At 53.3% G+C, this 10,827-nt stretch overlaps 1 protein-coding gene across 1 annotated transcript; it reads right to left on the reverse strand.

The window, feature by feature from the left end:
* Positions 1-4,407: 4,407 nt before the first annotated feature.
* LOC139671794 (16 kDa beta-galactoside-binding lectin) lies at positions 4,408-7,358 on the reverse strand. The gene is made up of 4 exons (XM_071555055.1): positions 7,249-7,358; positions 5,379-5,458; positions 5,069-5,240; positions 4,408-4,619 (listed from the first exon to the last, which is right to left on the reverse strand). The coding sequence occupies exons 1-4, from the start codon at positions 7,255-7,257 to the stop codon at positions 4,476-4,478; spliced, it is 405 nt and encodes a 134-aa protein (XP_071411156.1). The 5' UTR covers positions 7,258-7,358; the 3' UTR covers positions 4,408-4,475.
* Positions 7,359-10,827: the final 3,469 nt, after the last annotated feature.

A 10,827-nucleotide genomic window follows, 5' to 3' on the forward strand; every position in this document is an offset into this window, starting at 1 on the left:
GGCCCGGGGCACCAAAGGGGCTCTGTGGGGAAGGGTCCGGGGTGCATTTTGGGGTACAAAAGGGGCTCTGTGGGGAAGGGTCCGGGGTGCATTTTGGGGTACAAAAGGGGCTCTGTGGGGAAGGGTCCGGGGCACCAAAGGGGCTCTGTGGGGAAGGGCCCGGGGCACCAAAGGGGCTCTGTGGGGAAGGGTCCGGGGCACCAAAGGGGCTCTGTGGGGAAGGGTCCGGGGCACCAAAGGGGCTCTGTGGGGAAGGGCCTGGGGCCCGCCCTGAGGGGCCGTGGGCGCCATTTTGCCTCACGAAGGGCGGGAGCAGCGCCATCTTAGGGGGCTGTGATGGCGGCCTTGGCACCTGAGGGGCTCCTGGGTGGGCCCCCAGCCCTCACCAGCACCTCCAAAGCACACCAAATGTGCCCCAACCCCACAGCAGGGCACCCTGCCCGCCCCTCCCGGTGTGCTGTGGGTAACAGCTGTGGGTAATCAGGGTTAACAAGGGGCAGCCTGAGGGGAGCCCACACCTGAGGCACCGAGCGGACACACCTCAGCCTGACTCTGTGGAGAAAAGGTGGGTAAAATTCTATTTTTTATGCATTTTTCTCCCCTCACTGGGCAGCATGGCCTGCTGTGGAGCAGCTGGGTCAGGGGAAAAAGGGGAAAACACAGAAATTGTCAGAAAGGAGGTGTGTGGGGTGTTTGGTTTCCACGGGGGATCCAAAGGGAGGGAGGGCCCCTCGTGTGGGGATGGGGTGGGGTGGGGTGGGGTGTGAGGGGATCTCAGCATGGCAGAAGGTACCCCCAGGCCTTGGCTCCTGTGCCAGGGAGCACACAGGGCAGGGACAGGGTTTCTGCTCACCAGGACATCCATCCCACACCAGCAGTGCCCAGACCTCCATCACACCCCAGCAAAGGTGAGCAGCAACCTCGGCTCGAATCCAAAGTAAAATGTTTGTTCTTAGTCTTTCTCTCTCTGCTTGAATCTGTCCCTTGAGAAATTGAGTTCTCTGGAATGATTTGTAGTTAAAATAGCAGGATTTGTGTTCACTAGAGAGTAAGAAGTTACTTCTTGTTATTTCTAACTTGTGTAAGTGTGTATTAGATTGCAGTTTGCTCTTAATTTTTTCTGTATGAATATATATGTAGTTAAAGTTTAAACCTAGTTTGAAGGGTTTTTTTCCCTTTCTCCCATTCTCAGTGTGTGTGGGGAGAAGGAGAAGCTCTGACTGTTGGCACTTTGCCAGGCTAAACCATTTCCCAAGCAAGCCCCCAAATGGGGGGCACTTCTGAGGTAAACTTTGGGCTGACCTTGTGAAAAAGAGTGACAGGGTTCCCTTTGGTTCCTAAATCCTGCAAAACCAGGGCTGAGGGAGCAGGAGGTGAGGGGACAGGACGAACAGGACTGTCACCTCTGGCTGGTGGGCACCTTGGCTTTTTCTACGACACATGTCAGTTTATCTCATGTGTGTTTTGTTTGGCAGAAATTGTCAGGCACTGTGTTGTTTGTAACCTCCATGGGAAGCCGCCCTGCTGGTTTCCCAGCCCGGAGTGCCCCTCGGCTTCCCCAGCACGTCCTGACCCCCCACACCATCTCAGTGTCCCCCTGTCCTCTCAGGCTGTGACAGTCACTGTCACATGCAGGCTCGTGTGGCCACAGAGTCACTCCCATGGCCTATTTCTGTCAAGTGAAGTTAATGTGAACCACTCAGGGAGAAGTTATTCTTTGAGAAGACAAGGCTGCGGGTCTGTCTTAGCCCTCTCTGCTCTTCTAGGTCCTGCATGAGATTTTAATTCCTGTCCTATCTGCTCTCCAAACTTCTTAACTTTGACAATTAGTTCTTTGTTCTGCTCTTCCCAAGTGTGAAGTGAAAACATACAACAGTTAATCAGTATTGCTAGAACCATTTAGATTAGAAAAGACCCTTAAGTGCAACTTAGCTTAACACCACTAAAATCCACCACTGTGTCCCCAAGTGTCCCTCCACATCTTTTCAATACCTGCAGGCACCGTGGCTGCACCACCTCCCTGGGCAGCCTCTTCCCCTGAAGTCTCTTATCCTCATACCCAAATAAATCTCCAAGTTAGAACACAAAGTCTCACAGCTGCTTTGCAGGGGGTTTGAGGTCTGATTTTCCCTCTTCATGATGCTGTAAGAAAATAAAATGGTGACTGCACAAAAAAAAAAAGCAATACCCCAAAGCTGCATCCTCAGGCTGTGCTGTGGTGCTTTCTGCTCCCCATTCCCTGTGCCCCCCTCTCTGCCTCCAGCAGGGCACGGTGTTCTGGCTTTCCCCACTGCTCCAGCCTTGTCACCACTCCAGGAGCCAACAAGGGCACTCTGTATTTCCTGGTGTCACGTAGAGGAACAGGATTATTTATAGTTCTGTGACACAGGAGAACAAAACTCAGGCAGCAGGAAGTGTTGGCAAAGGGATTCTTCCTTCCTACCCTTTCTCCTGTTTTGTGGTCTCCTTAGTGGTAACTGCCAGTGCTAAAAAGCAGGATAAGCCTAATTAATTCTCCTGGCAAGTCCAGGAGGGGGGTAGCCCCCTTGAAGACTTATTTGTACCCTGAGCACAGCAATCACCAACACTTGTGGCCAGGGCTGCCAGCTTAAGGGCAAAAAAAATGAGATTAGCTTTATTCGTGTCAGTTCAGAGAGACACAGCCCTCACTTGCCCCCGACAGCCAGGAACACACATGCACAGACCAGCTGTAAGTTCCCCTGTGCCTCAGCTACACAAGGGCCTTGTGCTTCTTCAGTGTTGTACAGTTCATTTAGTTCTCCTTCAGCCAGGTAACCTGACAGAGGGAGAAACAAGAAAAAAAATTTAAAAAAAACATATCTTGTCCCCAAGTCCCCACCCCAAATACCCTGCCAAATAAAGCAAATAAAGACTTGCTTGACAAGGCAAAGCATCAGCAAGACTTGGCTCATCCTTGCCTAGTAAATACAGCCCAGTCTCTAAAAACAACATCCTATCCCACAAATGGTGCAGTGGATCCAGGACAGGAACTAAAAAAAGCCCATTATCCATGTCCATCCTGCAGGGTCAGGCTCCTGCCATCTCCAGGCAGCTGCTGCAGGACAGTCAGGACAGGGTTGTGACATGAAGGCAAGAGCCTTGCAGCCCCTCAGCCTTTCCATAAAAAGCCTGGAATGGCTCAAATCCCCTGCAGTGGGGTATTGCCCCTACCCAAGCAGCTGGCCCTGCTGCTCAGCTGTTCAAGGAGCATTGTCATCATTCCAGCAGTGGAGCAGCACTTGGCTCAGGAAGGCCTCACCCGGGCAGGCTGCTGCCTGAGCTGCTCCAGAGCCGCCCCCCCCGGCAGCCGGGCAGCCCCGCAGAGCCCGGGCCGCGCCCCCCGCCGGCAGCCCCGCAGAGCCCGGGCCGCCCCCCCCCCCGACAGCCGGGCAGCCTGTGTAGGCTCCCAGTTCCACACAGCACAGAACACACACTCACCTTACCAAAGGTCCTCCTCAGTCCCAGCTGCAGCCCTCTCTCGGGTCAGCGTGGTTAGCAGGCTGCTGGCAAAGAGCAGGAGCAGACACACTCCGAGGCATTGCACAAGCAGAGAGTTTGTAAGCAGACTGTCCACTAAGCTTTTTTAATTTTTCTTCTGCCTAACTGCAACTATTTGTGTTTGGTGCACTCAGGATTTTATAGCTCTGGTAACCTCTTAGTACAGCCCTTAAGCTGCACCTGGAGCTGAGCAGTCAAGCATTACAGGCACTGGCCCACAGGCTGCCACAGGGGTTGTCACCCACACTGGGGACATGTTGCTCAGCCCCTGCCTTCGTGGTACCCCAGACTGGGTCTCTGTGTCAAGACCTCAATCCATGAGCCAGCACAGCCAGCCTGCTCCTCTCAGGACTTCACTCCTAAGCTTTGTCAGGCCTCACCTTTCCCTCCAGGTCTTTCCCCTGGCCAGTGCAGCCAGCCTGAGTTGCCTGCTCCTCTCTGCCCCTCAGGCACACACTGGTGCCAGCCTGCAGTGCACCCCCGTGCTGGGCACAGTCTGGGAAAGCAAAGCTGTTGGCAAGAGCCCAAGCCATGCCCCGTGTTCCCCGTCAGTCACCATCCCCAGCAAGGAGATGGGTGCAGCAGTTCTTGGCCAGAGGTAGCACAATGGACACCCCACATGCACCTGTTTGAGCCTTTCTGGCCAGGACTAATCCCAGATTTTAGAAACCAGACAGGGACCACTCACTGCAGCCAACAAGGTGAAGGGAGCAACTACTGCTAAGGGAGCTTCAATCAGTCAGTCATGCTTTGCCTGGCTTGTGTCTCCAGCAGTAGCACCTGCAAATCCCCAGTGTAAGGAGGCAGGTGTTTGGATATCCCTCCTTGCCCACCCTTGTAGCACACACAGGAGCAAGCAGATTAGAGCAGGAAACAGCAGAGGAAGCAGCCATTGCAAGTTTGGGTTTATTTCACTATGCACAGGGCAGAAAACAAACCAAACCAAGCTGTAGCTGTTAGCTGAACTTAATGGCTTTGACTTTAAAGTCCCCCTCCACAGCCAGGTATTCAATTTTCTCCATGCCCAGCCGATTAGGGAATTTAAACTCTGCCTCAGGCAGCTTCACCGTTGCCTCAGTTGGATCAAAGGAGATGCACATCTGTGGAGAGCCACAAGGAAAAAGGTTAACACATCACAGTTCTGAGGCCTCACTCACTCCCCACTACCTCCAGTCTGGGTGTGGGACAGGCAGGGTGGCTGCTGGTGCCAAGGCCATGCTCATTAGCTCAGCAGAGGCACAGGGGGCAGGAATTGGGTTTGCTTTGCCCCAAGGTCAGCTCCAGGATAAGACAGACCCAGTGCGAGTCTCAGGTCAGAGTTTTAACTGCTCCAAGTTGTGTGGCTTGCAAAGGAAGGCCAGAGTGGGGCACTGAACCCATCAGAGCCATTGGGCATTCACTTGAGCAGCACATTGGCTTTAGCTACAAGACTCTTCCCCTGTTACTTATTCCCATTCCATGCCTGCTCCACAGGGCACAAGGCAGCCCTAAAGAGCTGTGCCCTTGGCCTTCAGTGCTCAGTGCCTTGTGCCCACCCCCAGGGCCTCACCTCAATCTTGTCACCGTGCTGGAAGGGAAAGTCAGCCTTCCTGTCCTCCTCACCCCACGTGCCACCCTCCTTGGAATTGCACACGATGGTGTTGATGTCCCCGTGACAGTCAAAGCGAGGGTTGAAATGCAGCAAGAGGGTGTTGCTGTCCTTGCCAACATTCACAGCAAACCTGGGGAGACAGTCAGGGCAAAGGAGGTGCCTGTGCAGCAGCTCCAGCTACCCCGTGCTGGCAAAGCTGAACACACAGCAGGGGCTGTGGCCTCCCCCAGTGCCCCAGCAACCCATTCCTTGTCTTGTCACTACTCACCCTTTGGCATCAGACTGGATCTTCCCTTTGACCTTGATGCACTCACCAGGCTCGATGTCCAGCTGTGTAACAACCAGTCCCTGCAGGGCCAGAGCACAGGGGTTAGTCTGGCCCAGGGCAAGGCTCCCAGGTCAGCTTAGGCCAAGGCACAAAGCAGCTCTAGCAGATCCAAACACGAGTTATGTGCCAGAGTAAGGCTCGAGCCAGGCCAGCTGCCTGTCCCAGCTGCCACTGGGATCTCCCACACCCCTGACAGGGAGCTGTGGTGGGTGACCCTGGCTGGATGCCACATACCCACCAAAGCCACTACCACTTCCCTCTGCAGCTGGACAGGGGAGAGAAAATGTAATGAAAGGTTCATCACTTGAAATAAAAACAGGGCAAAACCACTCACTGATTACTGTCACAGGCAAAACAGACTCAACTTGCAGAAATTAATTGAATTTATTACCAATCAAAATCAAAGCAGGATAATGACAGGTAAAACACTAAGAACACATTCCCCCCACCCCTCCCTCCTTCCCAAGCTTGACCTCATCCCTCACCAGAGGCACAGGGAGACAGGGAATGGGGGTTACAGTCAGTCCATCAAAGGTTGTTTCTGCCACTGCTCTGGGAGAGGAGTCCTTCCTCTGCTCCATCATACTGTCCTTCCCACAGGAAACAGTTTTCCACAAGCTCTTCCAGTGTGAGTTCTTCCCATGGGCTACAGTTCTTGGCAAACTGCTGCATCATGGGAGCATTCCACAGGGTAACAGCCTTCTCTGGGACATCCACCTGCTCCAGCCAGGTCTCCTCCCAAGGCTCCTGGTGGACCTCCATGGGCTGCAGGGGCACAGCTGCCTTCCCATAGTCCTCACTACAGAACTGGAAGGGAATCTCAGCTCTGGCTCCTGGAGCACCTCCTCCCCTTCCTTCTTCATCGAGCTGGGCAACTGCAGGGCTGTTGCTTCCACATATTCTCACTCTCTCTTCTTGGTGGGCAATTACTGCTGTACAACAGATTTTTTTCCATCTTAAGCATCTTACCATGGAGGTGTCACTGCCATCTCTGGTGGGCTTGGCCTTGGCCAGCAGCAGGTCCATCCTGGAGCCAGCTGGCATTGGTTCTGCCACACATGGGGGACACAGAAGCTGTAGTCCCCCACCCCCCAAAGCATGGCCATGCAGGGCCAGGGCAGGAGGTGATGCACAAGCAGGGTACAGGCACTGATGTACCAGTGCTACAGAAGTTGTGTTGCTGAGCTGTATTTAACCACACCTCAGCTCAGGGAGGGAGATCAATTGCACACAAGTTGGCACTGCCACTCAGCCCCAGGGGTCCTTGCCCCCTGCCCTGCCCACACCCAGACTGCCAGGTCAGGTTTCCAGAGTCACTAAGCCCTTATCTCTGCCCTCAGCCTCTAGTGCCACGCTGGAACTCAGTGCCCAGGGGGGCTTTCGAGGAAAGCCAAGCTGGGGGGGCAAGGGCGGGTTAGAACACACTGCCAGCTTTGCTTTCTTCTCCTGTTGCGTTAGGAGTTAACCCAGTCCTGTACCTGAAAGGCATTTCACCAGAAGGAAAAGACAAAGTTTCAGGGGAGGGGAAAAAAGGCCAGTATAAAGAAGATTCAAACTGTAGAGTTACAAATGGGCCTAAACCTTTAGAGTACTTAAGGATATAAATATTCTTCAGCTTTCCCACTTACATCATGCTAGAGGCGAGGAAAACCGGCTGGTCAGCCCTAACTATGCCTCCCACAGCCATCTACCAGCCTCGCATTTCCTCTCAGCTCATTTCTGTCTCCTCCTACCTCTGGCACCAGGCCCAAACCCCGCACACAGCCCAGCCTTAGTCCTGCCTGTCCCAGCAGCCGCAAAAAGCACTCACTTGCTCCATGCTGCAGACAGCAGCCCCAGCAGGCAGCGCACCCCCGAGCCCCTTCCGCACAGCCCGCAGTAACGCAGCGCGCAGCTCCCGCAGCTTAAATCCCTGGGCACGGTCATCACATGATTGGAGCGGGGAGGGCTAAGGTGGTGATCGATGGCAGCTGCTCGGGACGGAGCTTCCCAGCCCTTTAAAGGGGACAGCGGGAGATGTGCAGTGATACTGTTCATCACAAGCAGTATGCGTGTGATTGTAAGAGCTCAGTGGTTGTTTACTTCTGCATGATCCTAGAAATCCTTGCTGTAAGGTCTCCCAGCTGCTGTGCAGTGTCTCCTGGCTCCTCCCCCAGGAGCAGAGTGTGGCTTTGTGATAGCAGTGAGGTGCTTTTGTCAAGTGATCTCTGTCTAAAATCAGGGTTGGAGTCCTCCTGTTACTGCTGCAAAGTGAGTGCTCTGTGGGAGGGAACATGTTCTCCCAGCCCAGCCTCGTGCCTGCAAGGAGCCTGGACTGATGGGAGACCCTGGGTACGAATCATCACTGCCTGCAGTTACATGAACCCCAAGGGTTTGGTATACTCTGTGTCAGCATCTAAAGAATGCCTGAAAGTTCAGGTTGGTGGTGTGGGGCTCCAGTAGATGTGAGAATTCAGGCTGCAGCTTTTGAAATGTGTTGTGGTCTCACTGGTTCCATTCCAGTTGTGAAAGGCTCCAGAGGGAAAAGAGAAATGCTTTGTTAGCCGAGGAAGAGGCTGGGCAAGGCAGGGTGCAGCTGCCAGGACAGGAGAGGAACCTGCCCTCACAGCCAGCCCCTACTGCCTGCTGTTCCCTTTCCTGTGTGCCTTAACAGCACAAAGCATGGCCTTTGCAGGGCAGGGAGGGGAAGGGGGCGCGCAGTGCGGGAATTTATGGCTGGGAAGGAAACACGCTGCCCCAGTGGAGACTGCTGGAACTTCATCAGAGCAGCGTGCTCGTGGTTACAGGAGCAGCATCCTGACTCCTGACGCCCTCCTTTGCCCAGATATCCCCCACACGCGTTTCAAAATGTTCTCGTGGTGTTTCAGCAAAACTGAGCTGTGTTTGAACTAGAAAGTCACAAGCCTGGATTGCAGTCCTGTGACTGAGGTGTAAGAGAGGGCAAAATGCTGACTGAAAGTGCTGTAGGGAAAATGCTGCAAATACTGTGGCATCCAACTAACTCCCTGGCTATCCTACAGGTACTCGAGAGCCAAACTGAAGCCAGGAGGACGTAACTGTGAGAACAAAGTGGGTGCAGGGAGCAAATACCACTCTCCACGGAGAGTTTGGAGAGAGCCCAACTAATTGCACCTTAAATGAGCCCCATTCTCTGGTGCTGTTAGCTGGTGTCACGTGTTAGAGACAGGCTTTAGGCTCCTGCTCCCTGTGCCTGAGTTACTGTGCAGTTGTTCCCTGGTCACTGCAACGCGAGAGAGGTTGAGCAAATTCTCTTTGGTTGATTGATTTTGTGTGTTTGTTTTCCATTCAGTTCTGTGAAATCCCTGGAAACTTCTCTCCTCCTTTCAGTGCTGGGGCCGTGCAGTGCCAGAGCATTGGCCACTTCAGAAATGCATGTTTTATGTGAGCTGCTTTTCTGGCCTGAGGTCTCCTCTGACCCTTCAGACAGGGAAATACCTTTCCAATAACACATGGAGACTGCACTGTTTGTTTTCCTTGAGTGCTCTGCACTGGCAGCCTGGTTGGTTTAGCAACAAACCCTTTGGTCTTTAGATTTAAAGCACTCCTGGTTGGGAGCCCTGTGAAATCTGAAAAGTGTTTATTCTCAGGCTACAATGCTGAGTTGCCCAACTGCCCTCCATTTTTCCTAGGGATTAAGTGGGGGACAAGTGGAGGAGCCAGTGGGTCTCCTTCCATTTCAGGGTGCAGGCAGAGAAGAGTCATCTCCTGCTCATGCAGGAATTTTCTCCTGTGGGGGAAACTGAGGGTGCCCTTCCAGTTCTTTGCCTTGCAGGCTTGCTAGAGGACAGTGGTGCTGCCCAGCACCAGGGGCCCAGCCCACACTCTTCATTCACTTCTGGGTTTGCACAGGCTGCAGGCAGACAACTGGCCAGTCTGATTTTCTTGTAACTCCCTAGAAATGTCCCAGATTTGCTTTAGAAAACTGTAAATACCATAAGGATGCAGTGTGGTGATTGTACTCTGTTTAATCTTCTGTGAGAAAAAATACACCCTAGCCACTGGCAAGTCACATCCCTGACTAATTACTGCTGTCATTAGGAATGGCTTAGGCCTGGTTTGGGAAGGTCTGAGAACACACCTTGCTGCTGGCTAACTCAAGGAGCAGGGTATATATATACACACAGGTACATACATACTGTGCCCTGTGTGACACAGAGCCTGCTGGCTCCTCAGTGCCTGCCTGGCTTGTCTTGCACTGAACCCACACACACTGGTGGGGTTGGATGATCCATATCCAAATTCCTCATTGCTGTGTCTGAGAAAGAGGCCCCACTTCTTGCTGAAAGAGCAGGTAGTGACTGTCTCCTCCTTTGGCCTCGGGTCCAGCACAGCATCCTGTACAATGGAGGTTTTTCAACTGAGCTTGGCCGTGGCACTGAGTGCCATGATCTGGTAAAGGGACTGGAGTTGGACCAAGGGTTGGACTTGATGGTCTCGGAGGTCTTTTCCAACCCAATCCATTCTGTGATTCTGTGTGCCCCCCTGGGACAGCAGCACTGCTGCAGCCACTGCCCCTGATGAACCACTTAGGCTGGCTGGAAGGAGGAGAACTGCTCCAATCCAGGGATTATACTGAGAAAATAATGACAAGAAAAACTCCTCAGCCTTTCCTAGTGTGAGAGAAAACTTACAGTTTAAGCTGGGGTTTGTTTGTTCATATTCTTCGGGGAGTGTTTGTTCTTGTCTCTGTGGGTTCGTTCTCAGTTGTGTCGGGCAGTTGGCATCTTGCCAGCACAGGCAGCATCTTTCTCTCCTGCTGTCTTTAGGGAATTTTCATGCCAGTACAGTCTGGGTGGAATCCTGGTCTGTGCAATAGCCCCTGGTTACTCTTCCAACCCAAAGGTCATGCTGTTACAGCACACAGATATATACATGATATCTCTCTATACACACACAGGCTGTTTTCTATCTCTTGGAATACTGGGGACCTTAACTTAGCCAATCCTCTGCTTCTGCTGTTGAAGTGTCTGTTTCTCACTTTGTCCCACAGCACATTCATTTGTCTTTTCTGAGAAGTTTCTCCTTTTTGCTTGAATAGTTGTGACCCCCTGAAGAGTTTGGGTGCACACAGTTGCTCTGGACCCTTCTGCACAGCTGCCTAAAACAAGGCTCTCACCACTGTGGTGTCTTCTAGCCCTGTGCTGTCCCTGGGGGAAACTTCAGGGCGAGGCTGGAGACAGTGGGGGAATCGAGCTGTGCTCCCCAGCAAACTCCCTGGCCTGCTCTGGAAAGACAGCGATGACTGAGGACCCCAGTGCTGCGTGGCAGAAGCCTGGGAGGGCCCCCCAAAGCGCTGCCTCGGCGGGGAGTGTGTGCAGGAGGAAGGGCTGAAGGTCCAGCCCTCCCTGCATTCCAGCTGGGATAGCAT

The sequence above is a fragment of the Pithys albifrons genome, chromosome 5, assembly GCF_047495875.1.
Source record: "Pithys albifrons albifrons isolate INPA30051 chromosome 5, PitAlb_v1, whole genome shotgun sequence".
In the NCBI taxonomy this organism is placed as follows: Eukaryota; Metazoa; Chordata; class Aves; order Passeriformes; family Thamnophilidae; genus Pithys; species Pithys albifrons.

Excerpts from the sequence above, each read along its gene's own strand:
- LOC139671794 (XM_071555055.1), bottom strand. Across the intron at positions 5,241-5,378 it reads ATCCAGTCTGATGCCAAAGG|GTTTGCTGTGAATGTTGGCA; the intron begins GTGAGTAGTGAC and ends CTGTCTCCCCAG. Across the intron at positions 4,620-5,068 it reads AGCACGGTGACAAGATTGAG|ATGTGCATCTCCTTTGATCC; the intron begins GTGAGGCCCTGG and ends GGCTCTCCACAG.